Source organism: Psammomys obesus, unplaced genomic scaffold (genome assembly GCF_907164565.1).
Source record: "Psammomys obesus unplaced genomic scaffold, mPsaObe1.curated_primary_1811, whole genome shotgun sequence".
NCBI lineage: Eukaryota > Metazoa > Chordata > Mammalia > Rodentia > Muridae > Psammomys > Psammomys obesus.
In genome coordinates, this window is record NW_026585742.1 from 67,800 (window position 1) to 91,538 (window position 23,739).

The window sequence follows — 23,739 nt, forward strand, 5'->3', positions numbered from 1 at the left end:
ACTACTTGCTAAAGAAAATGCACTGATGGGGAAAAATCACGTTTAATATTGGAGTTTTCAAGTCATGGCGGACTACACAAAGGACATGCTGGAAGGTTACATCCTTTTGTTTGAGACAGAGTCTGTGCAGGAGTGAATTTTTAAAACATTAACACTTGCAGAGGAGACTGTGGTTCTAGGAGGTAGGGGTAGCAGGGAACAGCTCTGCGGTTACTATAGTATTCCAGGATGAGACCATGGTCAACCTGACCTAGTCATTGTACAGGGACAGGAGAGAAGACAGTCAAGAAAAGATGGGACTGTCACACACACACACTGACAAAAGTACAGTGGGGCTAGGCATGGCAGCCACTCTATTTCAATATAAAGTAAAGGGGTGGCATGAGCAGAAAGTGTAACACACCACTGTTCTCTGTGACAGTGCTACTCAGGCTGCACCTGTGAGTACCAGTCACACAGAAGGACCTTGTATTTCTGCACTAGTCCTGACATCACACTCTATGCCAGGTTTGTGTCTCACAGCAAAGCATATTCATCATTAGTATGAAGCAACTCACAGTCTTCTGAAGCTGTTTCAGATGGCACAGTCCAGTCATCAAGGCCTTCTAGAATATTTACTTGCTTTTTTACCTGTAAAATAAACACCACAAAATGTCACCAAAACGTTTGTACCATATATAACATGTATGGATTTATTATATCTTTAAATATATTGAGCTGAAGAGATGGTTCAGAAAAAAGTTTAGAGCAATGGCTGTTCTTGCAGAGGTCCCAGGTTGATTCCCATGAACCCACAAGCTAGTTCAGCTCCTCTTCAGACCAACTACATGCATGTGGTATACGTACATACATCAGGCAAAACATTCACATAAAATAAAAAATATATAATATATATACAAATATATACTATATAAGTATATGGTATATAGTTAAATGTATATAAATATATGTAATACATATATACTTATACAGTAGATATATGTGTATGAATACACACATATATATGTGAAGGTATGTATATATCTTCAGAAGTACATGTGCCTCTGAAAAATTGGAATTTTGTCAGAAGGTGCCTTTGGATGGTAACTGTTCTATAATTTCTTTTTCAAAGAACTGTCTTTACATAAGAAAATATTCTATTTCTCTTAACATTTTATCATGTATTTCTTAAAAGACTTATTTATTTAATTATGTATACAATATTCTACCTGCATGTACACCTGAATGCAAGAGGACACCAATTTTCACTATAGATGGTTGTGAGCCACCATGTGGTTGCTGGGAATTGAACTCAGGACCCCTGGAAGACCAAGCAGTGATTTTAACCTCTGAGCCATCTCTGCAGCCCCCTTATTATGTATTTTTTTAATTTTTTTTTATTTTTAAAATTAATATATATTTTTTTTATTAATTACACTTTATTCATTTTGTATCCCCCCATAAGCCCCCCCTCCTCCCCTGCTGATCCCACCCTCCCTCCCCTTTCTGCATGCATGCCACTCCCCAAGTCCACTGATAGGGGAGGTTCTCCTCTCCTTTCTGATCTTAGTCTATCAGTTCTCATCAAAAGTGGCTGCATTGTCCTCTACTGTGGCCTGGTAAGGCTGCGCCACCCTCAGGGGGAAGTGATCAACGAGCAGGCCAATCAGATTATGTCAGAAGCAGTCCCTCTTCCCATTACTATGTAACCCACTTGGACACTGAACTGCCATGGGCTACACCTGTGCAGGGGTTCCAGGTCATCTCCACGAATAGTCCTTGGTTGGAGTATGAGTCTCTGGGAAGTTCCCTGTGTTCAAATTATCTTGTACTGTTGCTCTCCTTGTGGAGTTCCCGTCCCCTCCAGCTCTTACTATTTCCCACTTCTTACATAAAATTCCATTCACTCTGCCCATCAGTTGGCCATCAGGCTCAGCATCTGCTTTGACAGTCTATACTGCAGAAGCTTTCAGAGGCCCTCTGTGGCAGGTTTCAAGGTTGTTTCCTGTTTTCTTCTGGCTTTCAGAGGCCCTCTGTAGCAGGTTCCGAGATTGTTTCCTATTTTCTTTTTCTTCTGATGTCCATCCTCTTTGCCTTTCAGGATGGGGATTGAACATTTTAGTTAGGATCCTCTCTTTTGCTTAGTTTGTTTAGATGTACAGATTTTAGTGGGTTTATTCTATATTGTATGTTTTTATGCGTGAGTATATACCATGCGTGTCTTTTTGCTTCTGGGACAACTCACTCAGGATGATCCTTTCCAGGTCCCACCATTTACCTGCAAATTTCATGATTTCCTTATTTTTCATTGCTGAGTAATACTCCATTGTATAGATGTACCACAATTTCTGCATCCATTCTTCAGTTGAGGGGCATCTGGGTTGTTTCCAGCTTCTGGCTATTACAAATAAAGCTGCTACAAACATGGTTGAGCAAATGTCCTTTTTGTGTACTTGTGCCTCTTTTGGGTATATGCCTAGGAGTGGTATGGCTGGATCTTGAGGAAGCGCTATTCCTAGTTGTCTGAGAAAGCGCCAGATTGATTTCCAGAGTGGTTGTACCAGTTTACATTCCCACCAGCAGTGGAGAAGGGTTCCCCTTTCTCCACAACCTCTCCAGCATGTGTTGACACTTGAGTTTTTGATCTTGGCCATTCTGATGGGTGTAAGGTGAAATCTCAGGGTTGTTTTGATTTGCATTTCCCTAATGGCTAATGAGGTTGAGCATTTCTTTAAGTGCTTCTCTGCCATTCGATATTCCTCTACAGAGAATTCTCTGTTTAGCTCTGTTCCCCATTTTTTAAGTGGATTACTTGGTTTGTTGCTTTTCAGCTTGTTTAGTTCTTTATATATATTGGATATGAGTCCTCTGTCAGATAAAGGGTTGGTGATGATTCTTTCCCAATCTGTAGGCAGTCGCTTTGTTTTGATGACGGTGTCCTTTGCTTTACAGAAGCTTTTCCATTTCATGGGGTCCCATTTATTGATTGTTGCTCTTAGAGCCTGTGCTGTTGGTGTTCTATATTTTTATAATTAGATATACTGCCTTTTGAAATTTTCTTCTTCTTGATTGATACAGGTTCTCTCTATGAAGCCCAGGTTGACCTAGAACTCTTTATGTAGACCAGGCAAGCTGCCCTTAAACTCATGGAATCTGTCCTGAGTACTAGATTAAAGGCATGTGCTCCCACACCAGACTAAAAATTTATTCTTTTGTTGCTCTTGTTTTCTTTTGTTTTGGTTTGGTTTTTGAGACAGGGTTTCTGTTTAGTCTTGGACCCTTTGTAGACCTGGATGGCCTCGAACTCACAGAGATCTACCTGCCTCTGCCTCCCTGAGTGCTAGAATTACGGCATGCACCATTGTGATCTGCAAAATGTATTATTAACAGAAGCATATTTTCACAGTTTTGAAATTCTTAAAACCTATATTAACAGGTACTTGAAGTTTACCTTCTTTTGGTAGAAAGTTGACTTACTGCAAAATTCTATAAGGAGTTAATGTTGAAGTTCATAAAAACCTCAACTTGACCAGCTGTACAACAAAGTAAACTTTGAAGGTACATTGCAAAAACTCCCAGCTCTTTATAAAATTGTACAATTGTCATTTTAAAAAAGAGAATTTTTTTATGTTGAAGCAGGGAAAACCCTACACAACATCGATAATAATTAACTAATTAATTAATTAAGCACTGAAGGTCTTCAGGCCTAACCATTTATTTTCTGGGCTCTAAATTCATTTCTGCTTGCTTGATGACTCAGCAGGCTGCTGGTAGTGGTGGTCAGCCTGCATCTCCTTGACCTGGAGGGATTCTCCATGGCCGAAGCTTCTGCCACCTCCCTTTGCATCTTCTAGTTTAGGGATTTCTGGTCTTCTGCAATGGGAGTTGATGCTGCAGTGGAACAGATGTGACGGTGGCTGCTGACCTGGGTCTCACCTCTTAGCTTCCCACATCCTGTTCACTGCCTTTCTTTCTAACCTGCCTTTGGCAAGGAGGAGGGCCCCAACAACTGTCATCACGGTCTATAGCCCATGCATGCTCTGTATCAGTGGCCTTGTTCTTCACACCCTGGTTGTCAGGAGCCTCCATCACTGGTCCCAGCACAGGTTGATGATTCCAATAGGGCCACTACATGCAATAAAGCGGGAACATCTGTATCTGCCGGCATGTTTGACCTAACCTCATCAGAACTTACAAATCCTTCATTCCTTTCCAAATTTCACTATTATAACTTTGCAGATAAATTGTGTGCAAGAGCCTTGTGACCCGGGTAGTGTATACACTTGTCTCAGAGTTACTACTGCTGTGATGAAACACCATGACAAAGCAAGCTGGGAAGGAAAGGCTTTATCTGGCTGATGCTTCCAAATCACTGTTCGTCATTGAAGAAATTCAGGGCAAACCTGGAGGCAGGACCTGACACAGTGGCCATTGAAGGATTCTGCTTCCTGGCTTGCTCTCTATGACTTGCTCAGCCAGCTTTCTTAGGATCCCAACCCCTGCAGAAATTTTCTCAATTGAGTTTTACGTTGTTCAAATGGCTGTAGCTGTGCACAGTTCACATATAACTAGCCAGCACAACAACAGTTACTCTGTGTTACTGTCCTGAACTGGAACAGCCTCCAAACCCATTTTTCCTTCAACATCTTCAAGCTCCATGGTCTGTCCATCTCCTGGAGGCCAAAGCGAGTTCCTGATTCCTCTCATTGGCAGTCTGACATACTAATGTGTCATCATGGGTGCCATTCCTCTTGCTGAAACATTACCTTTTTCTTACCCTGAAACCTCTGACCAGATAACTCCCTGCTCTGACATTCCTGACTTGCTGGCAGGCAGTAGCTATGGACCATCCAGGCCTCCCCTCCCTCTAAGGATGCACATAGTGGCAGGCTGAGGATGGGCAGCACTGAGAGGATGGAGCTTTTGTTGCAAAGCTGTTAAATCTCTGCACCACTGCTCGGGGCGAAAGAGATGCAGAAGGGAGGCTCAGCAGCTCCCCCATGTGGCGGTCACCTATCTGCAAGGCGCTCTCTGATTTTCTCTGCTCCAGCCACTAAAAAATGGCTTTCATTATTAGTTACAGTACCTCATGCTCTTCTATAGATGAGCTCTTTGTAGGCCTTAAAAAGTAAAGAAACACAAAATTCTTTCAGATGATTAGGAAATATTTTGAATGTAAATTATATTTTTCATGCATATAATAATCTGAATAATGTACTTATTCTGTTCATAACTGTTATAGGATACTTAAAATACAATTATTTCTACAAATGGGACTGAAAATAAACCTAAGGAACAAATAATACTATTATTATCATGGCCAATAATTAACTTCAGTCAAACTTTCTAATTGTCAAAGAAAAAGGAAAACACCTCGTTACTTTTATTATTTAATAGAAAGAAATGTACCTTTTTTTTTTCCTTTGTCATTTAAAACTCCCTCAGGCCTGAACATACTGGTGCATGCCTTTAATCCAAACAATCAAGAGGCAGAAACAGGCAGGTCTCTGTGAGTTTAAGGCTAGCCTGGTCTACATAGCGAGTTCTGGGCCAGTCAGAGCTCCTAAGTAAGAAAGCCCATCCCGAAAAACAAAAAGCAAGGGCTAGAAACACAGAGAAGAGGTTAAGAGCATTTGTTGCTCTTGCAGAGGACCTGAATTCCATTTCCAGTATCTACATGGTGATCCACAGCCAATGTAACTCTAAACCCAAAGTCTGTGATACCCTCTTCTGACCTCCGCAGTCACCAAGCACGCATGTAGTGCACATATATACATGCATGCAGAGAGCATAGGCATAAAATTAAAAATCATAAACCTAATTTTAATTTTTAAAATAAATAACAAGATGAAAATACACCAGCAAACTTTCATGAACACCAAAACCCACTTAGAAAATATTGCTTAAGCCCTCAGAAAACCCTTTTTAAAAATAACTCTAGTGGACAGGAACTCCATAAGGAGAGCAACAGAACTAAAAAAATCTGAGCACAGGGGTCTTTCCTGAGACTGCTATTCCAACCAAGGACTATGCATGGAGATAACCTAAGACCCCTGCACAGATGTAGCCCATGGCAGCTCAGTATCCAAGTGGGTTCCATTGTAATAGGAACAGGGACTGTCTCTGACATGAACTGATTGGCCTTCTCTTTAATTTCCTCCCCCGGAGGGGGAAGCAGCATTACCAGACCACAGAAGACAACGCAGCCACTCTTGATGAGACCTAATTGACTAGGATCAGAAGGAAGGAAAAGCAGTCCTCCCCTATCAGTGGACTTGGGGAGGGGCATGCAGGCAGAGGGTGGAGGAAGGGAGGGATTGGGATGGGAGGAGGGAAGGAACCACAGGGGGGGATACAAAGTGAGTAAAGTGAAATTAATAAAGAAAAATTAAAAAAAATTATTTGAAAAGCTAAAAAAAAATCTCTAGCATTCTGGGACCCTGTGTGCAATTCTGGAGGCACTGTACATGTGTCATTTTAAAACTCACCACAGGAAGCTCAGTGAGCTTGAAGACAGCCTGGTCTACAGAGCTACTTTCAGGACAGCCAGGGCAACAAAAAGAAAACATGCTTCAAAAGAGGAGGAAGAGGCAGACGTAAGAACAACTATATTGGGCATGGTCCCTGCACTTCAGAGGCAGAGGCAGATGGATATCTTGTGAGTTCAAGACCAGCCTGGCTACATAGTGAGTTCGAGGACAAGGAGAGATCCTATAAAGAGAGTCCAGATTTTTTTTAAATCTTCTTTATTTCAGTCATGCAGTCTATAGCTAGATTATTACATGTCTTTTAAATTCTATTTCTGTAAAGCTACTCCTTGACAAAATTCTGTAATTACCTTTGAAAACAGCTTCAACAGTCTTGTTCCTTATTGAGGATATAGGATACATTTTACTGCCCAAAATTATTTACTTTATTTAAGAAGACTTTTTTTTACCATTTTTGCTTTCTTCCCTGGGTCTTCTACTGTTAATCAAATGAAGTTGGACATTTCTCCCCTATTCATGTCCTTCCCCTTTCCAAGAGCACACAAACACACATTCTCCACAATGTTCACTTTAATAAGAACAACCTAAATCTTACAGTCTTCCATAGTTACTGCCTCCTTCTCAACTGCTTCTCCAGTCATCTGGCTTCCATAATGCCCACTCATTGGCCTGTCCCAATTTCACTCAGTGCTCCAACAGCATTGGAACAGCCGAGTGTCCTTTTGCCTCAAGTGATCATTATAATCATTTGTTTTGTTTCCAGAAAAAGCACTCACTGGAAATATTCCTTTGCAGGGAACAAGGCACTTCATTTTTACCTTTGCTCATCCTGATGTACTTCAAAAGTGCAATCATCCTTCACCTGTAGCAAAGAACTTGTGTCTGTAGTACATTTCTCACATGTTGGGGTAGTCACAGATTCTCTGGGAAAATATATTTCATTTTCACTTCTTCTTACTTCCATCAAATATGTGACAATTTCACTCCTTTAAGAGAGTCATAAAAACAGCATTTTTTTTTTTAGTAATTCTACTGGCCAACATTAAAAAGCAATCGGATGAAACCCTGTCTTCCCCACATTAATACGTGTATTCATTTAAAAAAATGTTTTAAAACACCCCAGCTAAAGTCAGTGAAAGTATATTTTCTAATTATAAAAATAGGTAGCCTATACAAAAATTGATGGATGAACAGTGGAAGCCAGGCATGAGGAAGACTTCACAGCAGAGTAAAATATTTCAAAGGGAGTTCATCTGGACAAGCATGAGAGGAAAGTGTTCTACTTGGCCAACAGAATGTAAACACAGAGACTAGGAGCACGGCACCTCAACATCTTAAAAGAAAAAACGAAAATACCCAGAGATTAAGAGATGAGTGTCATACTGCTTGTAAATGCAAATGGCTAGAACTTACTGTTTACAAGCAGTAAAAGGGTTGGAGGAACAAGGGCCAACAAAGCTATCTTCATCCCTCTTATTTTTTAAGATAGCAATGCTCACTGAGTCCAAAGCTCACTGATTGGCCATAGTGACTGGCCAGTATCCTGCCCTTCCCCCACTCCAGGGCTAGAAGTGCAGAACCACACTACTATGCCTGGCTTTTCTTGAGGATCTGAACTCAGGTCCTCTTGCTTGCACAGCAAGCATTTTGCTGACTGAGACATCTTCTCAGTGAAAGAAATGAATGCTAGACATAGAAATAATATTAATAATTAGATCTGTGCTACATTTTTCTTTTGTTTTAAATATAAACTTTAAAAAAGTTTAAAATAACACAGGCAATATGACAGAAAATGAAAAAAAATCTTCAGAGCAAAGTCTTACTTCTAAAATATACGACAATATATAACACAGGGCAACAGCAGTAAACTACTGATTAGCATAATCTTGTTTGAGTAGAAGCCGCAGGGGTCAGTCTGCTTAATTTTTCAGCTGATCGTGTTGCTGACCTTTAAACTCCATGCTCCCAAATATCAACCTACTTACCTGGTTGAAGTTGGCGTGTCTCTTAGTAGCAATATTTCTACAACGCTGTACAAATTCAGCAGGATTAAAAGTTAGACCTGTGCTTGACCAACACAGTTCTTCCTTGCCAAAGACAGCAGTAATTTCAAACGTGTCTTCTGGGAGAAACTGAAGTCTCTTCAATGATCTGTCTAAAACCGTTCTCACGGTATTGCTTATCATAACAGAGGCCTCCTTGATAGTTTTCCCACTTCTACAATAGCTTTTGCTACATTCACTCTTTAACATTTAATTTTGCTAATAACATATAAATGACTTTTGCTATTTCTTTGATCTATTTGCCACAGATAGAACTTTCATAAGATAAATAATGGTAACTACAATGTTGGAACTTTCTGTCTACAGGGAAAATTACTATTGTGGTGGCTATAAAAGATAATCAGACTTTCTTACTGATTATAATTAGTAAATGAAAATCCTGAGACTTGATCCACATCTAAGTTTCTTTAAATCAACAATTAGTCTAATGTTTAAAACAACACTCAGAGCTTCTGCAAAGCAAAGGACACTGTCATCAAAACAAAGTGACTGCCTACAGATTGGGAAAGAATCTTCACCAACCCTTTATCTGACAGAGGACTCACATCCAGTATATATAAAGAACTAAAGAAGCTGAAAAGCAATAAACCAAGTAATCCACTTAAAAAATGGGGAACAGAGCTAAAGAGAGAATTCTCTGTAGAGGAATATCGAATGGCAGAGAAGCACTTAAAGAAATGCTCAACCTCATTAGCCATTAGGGAAATGCAAATCAAAACAACCCTGAGATTTCACCTTACACCCATCAGAATGGCCAAGATCAAAAACTCAAGTGACAACACATGCTGGAGAGGTTGTGGAGAAAGGGGAACCCTTCTCCACTGCTGGTGGGAATGTAAACTTGTACAACCACTCTGGAAATCAATCTGGCGCTTTCTCAGACAACTAGGAATAGCGCTTCCTCAAGATCCAGCCATACCACTCCTAGGCATATACCCAAAAGAGGCTCAAGTACACAAAAAGGACATTTGCTCAACCATGTTTGTAGCAGCTTTATTTGTAATAGCCAGAAGCTGGAAACAACCCAGATGCCCCTCAACTGAAGAATGGATGCAGAAATTGTGGTACATCTATACAATGGAGTATTACTCAGCAATGAAAAACAAGGAAATCATGAAATTTGCAGGTAAATGGTGGGACCTGGAAAGGATCATCCTGAGTGAGTTGTCCCAGAAGCAAAAAGACACACACGGTATATACTCACTCATATAAACATACAACATAGGATAAACCCACTAAAATCTGTACATCTAAACAAACTAAGCAAAAGAGAGGACCCTAACTAAAATGCTCAATCCCCATCCTGAAAGGCAAAGAGGATGGACATCAGAAGAAGAAGAAAACAGGAAACAACCTAGGAACCTGCCACAGACGGCCTCTGAAAGCCTCTGCCCTGCAGACTATCAAAGCAGATGCTGAGCCTGATGGCCAACTGTTGGGCAGAGTGAATGGAATTTTATGTAAGAAGTGGGAAATAGTAAGAGCTGGAGAGGACAGGGTCTCCACAAGGAGAGCAACAGAACAAGAAAATTTGAACACAGGGAACTTCCCAGAGACTCACACTCCAACCAAGGACTATTCATGGAGATAACCTAGAACCCCTGCACAGATGTAGCCCATGGCAGTTCAGTGTCCAAGTGGGTTACATAGTAATAGGAAGAGGGACTGCCTCTGACATAATCTGATTGGACTGCTCTTTGATCACCTCCCCCTGAGGGGAAAGCAGCCTTACCAGGCCACAGTAGAGGACAATGCAGCCACTTCTGATGAGAACTGATATACTAAGATCAGAAAGGAGAGGAGAACCTCCCCTATCAGTGGACTTGGGGAGGGGCATGCATGCAGAAAGGGGAGGGAGGGTAGGATCGGGAGGGGAGGAGGGAGAGGCTTATGGGGGGATACAAAATGAATAAAGTGTAATTAATAAAAAATTTTAAAAAAACACTCAGGATTGTTTTAACCCTGTTCATTTGCTCATTCAATAAATATGCTTTGAGTAGCCACTTACTGTATACTAGCCCATTATCTAACCAATGAGCTTATAGTAAGCAACACAAGCCTACAGATATTGAAGTATACATGGAATAACAATAAATGAGACAGAAAAACAGACATAGAGTATGTTAGAGGATGAAAATAAGCTTCTATGTACTGTAGTGGTGAGTTGGAATGAACATTTTGCCAGCAAGACCAGGTGGGTATGCTGAGAACATGGCTTGTAAGCAAGAGCTAAGGAAAAAGAACAAGGCAGACAGCTGTCAGAAAGAAAACTTGTAAGTGTAGAAAGATGCCTGAGTATTCAATGTGGCAGGGTTGGAATGACAAGGACAGAAAATCTAGGTTAAAGTCAGAGACAAAACAGGAGCCCAATCTGTGTGTCTCAAGAGACACTGTGGAGGCACGCTGAGTGGAACTGGAGGCAAATGGGTTCGAGGAGAGGAACTGCAGTCTGACTTCTGTGTCAGTGAATTTATTAACGAGAGGACGAGGCCATGAGTTTCCCTTGTGCTTGCCAGCTCTGATGGTTACATTTAGACAACATTGCTTTCAATAAAACTAGAAAACGAGATCAAACTATCTGAACATTTCTAACAGTGGGCAATACTTGTTTATTGGCACATGGCGCACAATACAATGTGTTCATCATGAATGTTAGCCAAAATGAGAATTTGTTTTGTAAGTCAAAAATAATCTCTATTTTGAACTAATGTTGTGATCTTACTTATTGTGTTCTTCTTTTTTCTCAAGAGCAAACTCCTTATTTGTAGCCGCACTGTGCCTTTGTAGAGTTGGTTCATTGCCTTTGTGTTCGGCAGTAGCAGTGACAGCCTCAAAAGCAGCAGTGACAGCAACAGTGACCACAGCACTAACAGTAGCATTGGAGGAGGACACAGCAGAGGTCACTGCAGCAGCAGCAGCTGAAGAAGCAGAAGCAGAAGCAGCAGAAGCAGGAGAAGATGCAGAAGGAGAAGCTGCAGACGCAGAAGCAATATTAGAAGCAGCCAAAGCAGAAATAGAAGCAGGCTCCGCAGAAGTGGAGGCAGCAGCAGCAGCCGCACAGACAGAAACAACAATGCCAGCAGTTCTGTCATCAGATTTCTCCAGTGCGACATCCAGTTGCTGGAGTTGGTACTTGCCCTCTTCAACCTTTAAGGAAAGTTCGAATTGTGTTATTTTTCATTAAAGGAGAGTTTTATAGTTTCATTCATCTTATTACTTGTCAATGGCATAGTCTTGATTTTAGTCCACAAATACTTATGTTATAATTTTATCAATACAGACCACTGACATTTGTAACCTCGGCTTTATTTCTGTTTGAGTTAAAGGCCCAGAGTTTTCAGAAATCTCAACAGTAGGCATGCTCCATCTGGCTTTTAATAGCTGCTGTTTGCTCCCTAACACTTCCACTTCCTGCATAATGGAAAGATACCGAGAAAGAGACAAAATGTGTCCTCTTCAGTCTGCATGACCTAGACTACACATTAACAGCAAGACTGAGCAATGAAGAGCTTTGGAACATAAGGAGCCTCGCCCTTCTGCACTCCTTTAGTCCTTTCCCCATGGCCTTTCACAACTGCCCCCCGGGATCTTGGAATAGCAAAGCAATGAAGGTGACCTTTGAAATGCATGAACACAGTGTGCCCCTACCCACAGCAGACAGGATCTGCTGAGCTGCAAGTATGGAGTCTGCAGATGCCTTCTGACTTCTCACTCCTTAACTCTGACTGTTTCACCTGGGGAATGTCAAGTAATGTCCTGCTTCAGATCATCAGCTACTTACGGTGGGAATGAAGTGAAGAAAGCCTGAAGGATTCGTCCAAAGCTCTGCAATGGTGTTACCCATTGGCTTATCTCACAAAGCACTTGATAAAATTCTGTAAGGCTAACTCAGAAAACCCACTGAATCAGCTAAATTTAAGAAATGTGAGTTTGGGGCTTGGAGGATGGCTTAGTACTTAAGACAATTCCATTCTGTTCCCAGCACCCACACAGGGGTTCACATCTGTCTGAAACTCCAGCTCCATGAATCCAGTGCCTTCTTCTGACCTCAGTGGGCACCAAGCATGCACATAGTGCACAGGCAGACATACAGGCAACATAGTGCACAGGGAGACATACAAGCAAAACACTCACACAAGCATACACAAAAGTAAAAAAAAAAAAAAAAAAAAGTGTGACTTTTAAAAACTAACTCAATGCTGTTTGGCAGCTGAGAAGTCTCATCTACTATTACTTACTTTTAAGTAATATTTCTAGGTTCTTGTTAGTCTTGACAACTTGGTGTATCTTAGAATTCACCATTCTACTTTGGCATTAAATACCAACAATGATATTTTCACATATTATCTGAGTTAAAAAAAAAAAAAAAAACAGCCTGGCATGGTGGTCCTCACCTTTATTCCCAGCACTCTGGAGGCAGAGGCAGATGGATCAAGGCCAGCCTACTCTACAAAGTAAGTTCCAGGACAGCCAAGGCTACACAGAGAAACTGTGTCTCAGAAAAAAAAATCCAAAACTTATTCAGATAGTATAGCCTAAAGAGGTGATGAAACAAAAATGTTGAGACAGAGTAATAATTAAAAAAAAAGATGTGGAAGTATATATACTTGTCAAAGGTGCTTAAAGTAGTAGATGATCTCAATGGTTTTAGTAAGAGAGATGAACTTGGACCACAATGGTCACATGAGTAATTGAGGGTATTTGTCAACCTAAATACATTTTCATAGTTCTCATTCATTGTTTCTGCCTCATCATGCAATCTGTCTTAAGTCAATAAAAAAAAAACCCTATGTTCATAACACTTTTATCATCCCCCTCTATTTCTCAATCAGAAGGTCACATGGTATAAGTCCAAGTTAATTTACCATAACATTCACCCCTTGGAAAATAGAAATAGTGAAGATGATTGAGGCACAAAGATCTGAGAATATTTTCCTCAACTCCTATTTAGACATCAAAAATAATCCATGTGACAGGGTGTGGTGGTGCATACCTTTAATCCCAGCACTGTCAAAGTAGAGGCAGGAGGCAATCTGAAAGTTCAAAGGCAGCCTGGTCCACATAGCAACTTCGTGACTAGCGAGGGTTAAGTAACAAAATGTTGTCTCAAAAAAAGTCATCTATATCTAGACAGAGTTTCATTAATAGATAACCTAGTGGTATATGTGGGAGGGTTGTAAACAGAATAAAATTGACAGAGAAAAAGCCACACAGAGTGAACTTCCTCTTTTTCCAAAGTCAGGAACCATCCTGATAATATTCCTGTGCCATTGTCAGCTTCCTCTGTCTTGCTGTAAGCCTTCATGAATACATACAACATTTAATGCTCTGTTGTTGGGAACAAGCAAAAGAAACTTTTCCAAGTCTTACCATTTTTTTTTTCAGACTCCATTTAAACATGGGAAGAAAGGAAGCTCAAGGTTCCAGGCTCTGGGGAAGCTGTGGATTTCCCAATACCTGAACAGCTTCTGTTACAAAGAAACAGTTGTCTCAGTACAGACATCTCAGGGACTGCTTGTAAGGAAACAGCTGACTGAGTCCAGACACCTCAAGGACAACTTCTCCATCTTGCTGCAGGGTCAAATTAAGCTCATGTTCCCAGGCCTAGGGACCTAGTCCTATCCTGGTTGATGGAAATTCCCTAGCTTAACCCCTTTTGTGAAAATATGATTGGACAATGCTACAGCCCATCCTGCTTCCCCTTGCTCTATGGTTTTCACTGTTTAAATATAATACAGCTTCCCTTAGGGGACCAGGTTCAGATCCCAAACTGGCTGCCTCCCTGCACACACAGAAAATAGAGCTTGCATTTTTAAAGCTTTGTATCTGAAGTGAGTTTTCTCGACTTCCACCCTGAACCCACCACTGTCAGTGTACAGTGGAAAAAAACTAACATTGTCTGTCTAGGTCCATGCTTCTACACGTAGCACACTGCCCTTACCGGGTAATAGCTTCCACTCCCAGGCTTGTACTTGTTTGGTTTTAGATTAGTTGAATTGCAGAAATGTGCATCTTTTTTTTCAGGCTCATGATACATTTATGCAGTGTACACCACTGCCCTTTTGGTTTACTAGGTTTACACACATATCTAATATCTAATTTTCTTTTTTGTTTAATTTTTTTATTCACTTTACATCCTGGTTGTAGCCCCATCCCACCCTCCGTCCCCACTAGTATCTAATTTTTCAATTATTGATATTTTGGTTTATGGATTTATGATTTGTGTATCAAACATGTTGGCTCCTTTCATTTCAACAATAAGTAGTCTAGCAGTCAATACAATTATCATCACCATTATTTTTGTGCTGTTATATAAATTGCCCTAATTTGTGTTAAAAATACGTTCAGGTGACTGGAGACATGGCTCAGCAGTTAAGAACACTGGCTGCTTTTCCAGAGGACCCAAGTTTGAGTCCCAGCCCTCACATGGCAGCTGATAACCGCCTGTTACTCTAGTTGCAGAGAACCCAATACCCTCTTTGGACCTCTGTGCCCACTGCATGCACATGGTGCACAGACATATAAGCAGGCGAAATACTCATAGACATAAAATAGTGAATAAATTTTTAATGTTTAAAGTATGTTCTTGATGTGGTTTGTTGTTCTCATAGTCTAATTTATTTTTATTTAAGCCTTAGAAGGTAACCTTAGACTAGGGACAAGAAGAAGATGCAATGACATTTTCAAGACTAAATTACTATAGAGACAGTCTTTCCGTGTTTCGAGATATTTGATCCCATTTGATACCCAAAATTGTGAACTGTAAACCCAGTTTCTTCAATAGGTTGAGCCCTATTATACACCCTTAATCCAAGAATTTTTTTGTTGTAAACAGCTGATTATGGTGTTGTTCACCCAGCCCTAGCACACACTTTTAATCCAAGAGCTCGATGTATACAAGATTTAATACAGTTAACCTGAGGTCAAGAGGCAAAGCTAGAATCAGCTGACAGAGATCAAAGAGAAGAGACTTTGAGTTGAAAGGTATTTAAAACAGCCTGGAGAAGAAGAAAGAGGATTAGCTCAGGCTCTGGCTTTAGCTTAGGCTTCAGCTCCTCAGCTCCCTGGCTTTTGGGGCTTTGAGCTGGCAAGCCTTCAGCCATGGGTTTTGTTTTGTTTTGCTTTGGGTTTTTGTTGTTGTTGTTGTTGTTGTTGTTTTGTTTTGTTTTGTTTGTTTTTACCTTTTGCTCCTGGGCTAGCAACTGAGCTAGTGAGCCTTTTGGCTTTTTTCCAACCAGACCTGAGCTGAGAAGGAAGGTTAGCTGGTTACTTCCTCTGCCTCTCTGAGCTAGCAGGTTTTCACCCCAGCAGCTGGCTCCTGAGTCTTTACTGGTAAATTAGAACAAACGAGATTTCCTTCATTTAAACAACATTTCCAGGTGCATCTTTTCCCTCTCAGACAGACATTATTTTTTAACTTAGAGGGAATTACCTTTACGTGTGCTTTTACTTTAGAGATGCCAAGTGGTGGCTGTTTCTTCAAAAGTTCAGGAAATGACCTTAATTTGTTTTTGAGGACTTTGTTAAGCTGAACACTTTGCTGGGATTGCTTGTCTGTTTTCATAGGAGGACATGCTGAATGTGGAGAAGTGTTTCCTGTATCACATTTCTTCTTCCCCTTCTGTTCCTGAGATATTTTTTGTAGATGATCAGGTAGAAGCCTTGTTTTCCTGGCTTGAGATGTTTTTTGTCTTGGAGGACTGGTTTTGAAAGCAACTTCATCCTTACAAGTTGTTGGGGACAGGGTAGACACAAAAAAGAATTCATAGTGCAATTATTTTCTTCATATATGCTTAGCAACTCACAACCCACTGGCCTATCATTAAGAACAGGGCTGCAGGTATAGTTCAGTGGTGCACCCTTTTCTCAAAGGTGTGAGGCCCTAAGTTCAATTCCTAGCATCAGAAAATAATTTTTTTTCAAAACACATGAAGGTCTTTTTATTGTAAATTACAAGCTGCAGCTTGGGCCCACAACACCCACCGCTTCAGCGGTGGGAGCTGAGCACACTGCGCCCAGGTTAGTTGGGTGATATATAGATTCTGGTCCCTCCCAGCATGCCCAAGGCAGGGGCGATTTCTGCCTGGCAAGCATCTATTGGTCAAAATGATACATTTTTAATTGATTGGCTATAGGAAGGTCCCCGGACCATAATGACCTGGTGTTCCTCCCTAGAAGGATGGGCCAGTTTCCTAGCAACTGTTATCTCTAGTGGGTGGGGAAAGAATGCAGTAAGGCGGTCCTTCCCCTCAGGGCATTACTAGACTTCTCCACTCACCTACTTCAGGTCTTAATAATAGCTAATTTATCTTTTGGTCTCTCATTTCCCCCTTTCCCATGATCATTTGAAGACCCAATCTTGGGTCTTCCAGATTTGACCCCTTGTATTCTATAGATTACCTTTTTATAATGGGATCTGAATAACATTAGTGTAATGCTCTCAAGCATTTCTTTATGAAAGCCATTAAGCAAATGAAAATACAAGGCCCAAAGATAAAAATCAAAATGAGTAGGGGTCCCTTCAGGGTGGATATAGGGTAATAAGCCAAGGAGAACTATTATCCTTTTTCTCTAGGGTCTGTCTAGCCTTTTAGCCCAGTTACTGCAATATTAGTTTCCATTTCAGCTAAGCAGATGCCCAAGATAATAGCTAATGCCAGGGAGCCCCTTTTGACTTAGCATTTCAGCCTGCTAGGGGGGATTTAGGCAAAGATCCGTCTTCTGGAGCTTCTTCAATTCTGACCATTGGACCGTAGGCATCAGGGGCTAGAAAGGCTGAAATGCCAGTCAAAGGCTGGGCAATAGGGCAGTCCCAAGCATCTGGTTAGTTGATCCACCCAAAGAGGCCGGGAGCAATCAGGTCAGTTTCCAGGAAGTCCAGATTTCAGCTTGCAGTCAATAGCTGATCCCGGAACAGAGTCAAACAGGTGAAAATCTGCTGAGACAAATTCAGACTGGAGACAGAAGTTAAAATTTGTCTATTAAATGGGAAAGACCAGGGAAAATCTCATCTGTGATCCTTTTGAGCTATGCCAGATCCAGGTCACATCCTGAAACTCATATGAATTTTTTGATGCACAAAAGGAAATATATATTCAGTAAATCTAACATAACATTCTGAGAGTAACAGGTAAAACTGCATCCCACTGAATGAGTATCAGTTAGCTGTTTGTTTTATAACCTTTATAAACAACTTAAGTGTGTCCACGGTAACATTTCTTCTGTGGGCATAGCTGTTGGTAATTAGCCATGAATGGAGCTTGGCCATTTTTCATACATTCAGCATCTACTTTTAGACCCCATCTTCATGTTCACACTGGAAAGTTATGCAGAAATACATTACTGGCTTTAGTGCTAAACCCTGGATGCTTGGACTTTCCTTAACAAAGCAACTAGAAGGAATAGGTTTAAGATATTGCTGTGTCAAAGTCTACCCCAGAAATGGCAGATATTAAGAATACCATACTAAAAGCTATGACTTTTGGGTCAGATATACACATTGAACAAATGTTTTTAACATGACGAGAAGCACCTTTAAGTCTATCTCCAGAAGACAACCATAGGAAATTAAAATCTCAACCTGGTGACTGAATAATAAGCAGTCAGTGCTCCATCAACTTATCAGAACTCTATTGATCAATGCCAAAACTCTGAACTTCTGAAATCTTATAACATAAGCACAACAGGAGCAAAGAGGGGGGAGAGATCTAAAGTATCTCCCATTTTTAACATGCTTTAAAATATTTTTATATCTTTATAACTCATGATTATATACCTTAAAACACCTACTTAGACTCTCCAATATTTTTTGCATTTATCAACCCTAAAACATTTTTCAAACCAAATAACACTCTCTGGATTTTTATAACCTAAACTCCTATAGCCTCAGACCCTACATAGGCTCCATTTATTTATCTTAAGACAAAGGCAACTAACATGAGTCCTGTGAGCAAGGCAAACCTGTTTTTCTTCTAATAAGAGTATCCAGTAGTTCTAGCTAATGAACTGATCAATGAGCTAACAGTGGATCTAATTGTCTTCTCTCTAGCTGCAAAGCTACCATAAGCTTAGCATAGCAATCAAGGTGTTCAGAGACCTGAGAAGGATAAATTATAAGCTAAATAAATATACCAATCCATATGCCAATCAAAATGACAGAGATGACTAGTTAGTCCATCACCTAGGCAGTGTCCCTGGCTCCTGTGGTCTCACGGCATCCTGAACAGAGGCAGTTCTGCCAGGCACATTAAGATGAGAGACTGTTTCTGTGGAGAAAGAAATGAGAGAATGGCCTCACCTTGCTCTCAATGATGTGAAACATTGACTCTCCACGTGTCCACAGTTTTGTCCACAGTATAGGCTGGGCCCTAGTAGTGGGCCAGTTGAGGCAGTATTGCTCAGTGGTTAGCATACCACAATCCAGAGTCACAGTCATCTGTCATTGTGCCCAAATCTTCTCTGAGACCTTGGGAAGCTACTGCCAGGATTTCAGGACTTTCTGTCACAATAAGCTTACACATATTAAAATGCCATATTCATCAGATCTCTGACAAGCTTGAGGGTCAGCATATCTGAGTTACTCTTTGTCTTTATCATCTGCTCTAAACTGTGTAAAAAAACCTAAACAAAGACACTAGGTTTAGCTCAACATCTTAACCAACTGCAGTTGTTAGTATAACTTTAAATCTGCTCTTTCTGAACTAAAATTAGAGCAAACCTTTTAATCAGATACAGTTTATAGAGAGGCTAGCAAATCTTGCTGCTCCTACCACTTGCAATGACTCCACCCTCTTTATCTCTGGACTAGCATGACAGCTGGCCACGTGTAACTGAACTCAGCTGGAAGCCCTAAACAAATATGGCAGCAAAACTACAGCTTCACACACTCTCTATCCCTGAACCATCATGGCAGCTAGCCATGTGTTAGCACAGGCTGTGACTGACAATACCAAACATAGCCATTAGGTGTTGCTGATGATACAGCAACCATTGTGGAGCATTCACAATCCCCCACAACCAAAAGTTCTAACATAGTGATCAAATAAGTTTTAGAACCAACTGCATAACAGAACAGTACAAAACACTTAAACTATATGGATTATTCTGGCCACACCAAACTTATCAGCCAGAATTCTTTCCCCTTAAAAGAGCATAAAAAACATTTTGCAATGAGTAATCACCAGCCTTTTAAATGAAGTATAACATATTTAAATAGTTTTTTTTTTCCTCAGATCATATTAAATCTCTGGCTTTTTTATAATACATCCACTAACCTTCTGCAACATCCTATATACCTTTAGGTTCCTAGCTTCCTTTTTCTGGCTTAACCAGACATTTTTATTTTTTTTGCTCTCTCTCTCTCTTGCTTTTCAGACAACATAAAAACTCTCGTCAAAATAGAACTTTCCATTCTGACATGATCCTGTTGGAGCCCAGCGACTAGGATTTGCTTTTTATAGGCAAAGCAAAAATAAGTTACATTAATACAAAGAGGAGTTCTGAAACTGCCAAATTCTTTTTCTAAAATAACTTCCCTGTAGCAAATAACATAAAGGTAACATAAACAAACTCTAAGGAACTTAGAACAAGTTTTAAGGTACTAGGTGAAAACATGTTTTTCCATAAACAAAGCAGCTTAACAAACAGCTCTCCACAAGATACATTGTAAAAACTGCAATTTTCTCAATTAGTGCAAACCATACAGCTTGGTTTCATTTAGTAAAATTGATAAAAATAAATACCAAAGTATTTTTATTCTCCCCCAAAGGATCGAGAAACTTTCAAAAGGTCGAGAAACTTTTACATTTTCTGTTAGACTAACCAAGATCATTGCCATACCCAAATGCCTGATGAACTTTAAACATTTTATAGCCTTAAACATTTAAACAATTTTTAAAACCCATTTTTGCAATATCAAAATTAAGTACCCCTTTTGTAGGAGAGAAGTCACAAGGCATAACCATAATCTTAAAAGTCAAAACCAGATTTTAAAACCAGAATTTACCAGTGCAAACAATTTAATTTCTAAAACCAATACCAATTTAAAATAACACATCCTTTTAACCTAGAAGGAAATGAGAATTATTTGACTAAGGTTTCCTTTTTTTTTTTTTTTTTTACCCATACCAAGATGGCGGTCACATTATAACCCACATGGTAAAGTCAAGATGGCGGTGAGGCACTGAGGCACTTCATATACCACGTGGTAACCTATACATATGCGTTCATAGACCTTATAAACACATAGGCACACACTTTAAACAAGTTTCATGAGGCCTTTCAGAACAGAAAGCAGAAGGTATACACAAACAAATACTGCACAGAGGCATTGAGACAAAAATCACTCACCAGCTGGCCAAATTTCCCGGGACCAAAACTGACTCTTCTAGGGCAGGCCCAACATAGGCCTTTCAGAAATTCCTCCAGGATGGGCCCAAGTCCCTTCCTGGGTAAGGTACTATAAAAACAGACCTTCAGATTCCTGCTCTGGCTCCTCTGCCACAGAAGCCTCAGAGTGGTGGGTGGTTCTAGACCACCTCCAGAAACTGATGAAGTTGGGGGACGTCTCCCCCAGCTTCAGCGACTATGATTGTTTGACATGTCTGTCTAAATCACATTTAGTCACTCATACAGATACCTCGAGGCAGAACAGAATACAGAAGATAGGCGCCAACGGGAACACTGCACACTGCACAACGGAGACTGAGACACAGACATGACACTTACCAGCTGGTACGAGACCCTCCGGATCAGTCCTGAGGTCTTGGGGGGCCCTGGAATCTCAGTGGGACCTCCAAATGTTACACCCAGTTCACGAGCCCCCAAAAGATCTACAGGAATCGACTTCGTTGCAAAACACATGAGGGTCTTTTTATTGTAAATTACAAGCTGAAGCTTGGGCCCACAACACCCACCACTGAAGCAGTGGGAGCTGAGCGCTCAGAAAATAATTTTAAAAACAAGGGAAAACAATTCATCACGGCCTAGATGAGAAGAAAACCATCAGATAACAAATTTAACTTTGTCAATGTTATTTGGAATAAACATTTCACTATGTGCTAAATTTAAGAAGTATTTTTTTACAGAGTCTCACTCTTCAGACTTGGCTATCCTCAAACTCAGAAACCTGTCTGCTTTTGCCTCCCAAGGATGGGATTAAAACTATGCTCCCCTACACACAACTAAATTAGATGATCTTTTGATATTACAAAAGAAGTCTAACGTAGTGGTACATGCCTTTAATCCCAGCACTAGGAGGCAGAGGTGGACAGATCTCTGTAAGTTTGAGGACAGCCTGGTTTCCACTGTGACACCATGTTTGAGGACAGCCAGAACTACATATACTCTGTCTCAAAATTGGAAGAAGATCTTCACCAACTTTATATCCAACAAAGGGCTAATATCTAAAATATATAAAGAATTCAACAAATTAAACACCAACAAAACAAATAATCTAATTTTAAAATGGAGAACTGAGATAAACATAGAATTATCAACAGAGGAATCTCAGATGGCCAAGAATCACATATAGAAAGAGTGTCCTTAGTAATCAGGGAAATGGAAATCAAAACAACATTGATATTCCATCTTACACCCATCAGGATGGTTGAGATGAAAAACTCAAGTGACAGCACATGCTGGTGAGGATGTGGAGAAAGAGGAACACTCCTCCATTGATGGTAGGAGTGATAACTTGTACAACCATTTTGGAAAGCAATATGGCACTTTCTCAGAAAATAGGAAATAGTTCTACCTCAAGTCCCAGCTATACCACTCCTGGGCCTATACCCAAAAGATGCTCCAACATACAACATGCACATTTGCTCAGCTATGTCATAGCAGCTTTATTTGTAGTAGCCAGAAACTGGAAACAACCCAGATGGCCTTCCACTGAAGAATGGATACAGAAACATGATACATTCACATAATGGAATATTACTCAACTATTAAAACCAAGGACATCATGAAATTTGACAGCAAAATGGATGGAACTAGAAAAGATCCAGAGTGAGGTAACCCAAACCCAGAAAGATACACATGGTATTTACACACTTACAAGCAGATTTTAGCCGTATGGTACAGGATAACCATACTACAATTCCCAGACCCAAAGAAGATAAGTAACAAGGACGACCCAAGGGAGAATGCTTAAATCTCACTCAGAGATTTAGAAGAAATAGAATAGACAGCGGAAGCAGTTGAAGAGAGGGAACAGAGTAGGAGAAGGAGTGCGGAGAGAAATGAGGGTGGAGATCAGACCTGGGGAGAGCAGAGGGAGATCAGAGGCCTTGCAGAGAGAAAAGAAACTATGAGTGAGAGTATCTCTGTGACAAGCTGGAGAACTAAGAGAGGGTAGGCTACCGGGAGGATATAAGGGTAACTCTGAAACTCCTGGTAGCAGGGGTCATGGAGACTGAAGAGGCTATCCTCTGGCTAGAAAGGACTCCTAGTGGAGGGAGGGGAACACCAAGCCAACCATCTGTACCCAAAATTTATCCTGCCTACAAGGTGTGCCAGGATAAAAATAAAGCATAGGTTGAGAAAATGTCCAACCAATGCCTGGCCCAACCTGAGACCCGCCCCATGGCAGAGAGCCAACCCCTGACAGTATTAACAATGCTCTGCTATGCTTGCAGAGAGGAGCCTAGCATAGCTGTCCTCTGAGAGGCTTCACCCAGCAACAGATCAAAACAGATGCTGAAATTCACAGCCAAATATTGGGCAGAGTGCAGGCAGTCTTGTGGAAAAGGAGGGGGGATAGAAAGACCCAGGGGGGAGAGGAGCACCATAAAAAAACACCAACAGAGCCAACTAACTGGGGCCCATGGCGGGGCTTGGGAGGGGACTTTCAGAGACAGAAGCACCAGCCAATATTATATTGCTCACAACTCCAACCAGTTAATAATACAGTTCAACTTAGGTCATGCCTTTATCACATAAACAAGAGCATGAAAACTAAACAGAGTGTCTGGAGAGGTGGCTCAGTGCTTAGGAAATTAACTAGTTTTTAATATTTTGAATAGGAGATGAAGAGATTGCTCAGTGGTTAATGCTACTCTTCCAGAAGACCCAGGTTTGGTTCCAAGCACCCAAATGATGGACAGGCTCACAGACATCTGTGGCTCCAATTCCAAGAGATGCAACACTCATTTCTGGCACTAGGCACACACACTATAAAAAGCTGAAATTTCCACAATTTCTTCAATGTT

General features: G+C 40.7%; 1 protein-coding gene across 1 annotated transcript in view; it reads right to left on the reverse strand.

Moving 5' to 3' along the window:
• LOC129670512 (ankyrin repeat domain-containing protein 26-like) overlaps positions 1-23,739 on the reverse strand; it is a gene marked incomplete at its 3' end in the record, with an annotated part of 120,344 nt that overhangs the window by 58,292 nt on the left and 38,313 nt on the right. Inside the window, exons 4-7 of the mRNA XM_055599025.1 lie at positions 11,590-11,677; positions 11,253-11,448; positions 8,453-8,684; positions 521-630 (exon numbers count right to left, since the gene is read on the reverse strand). Coding sequence (XP_055455000.1) covers positions 521-630; positions 8,453-8,684; positions 11,253-11,448; positions 11,590-11,677 — 626 coding nt within the window. The remainder of the gene's footprint in view (positions 1-520; positions 631-8,452; positions 8,685-11,252; positions 11,449-11,589; positions 11,678-23,739) is intronic.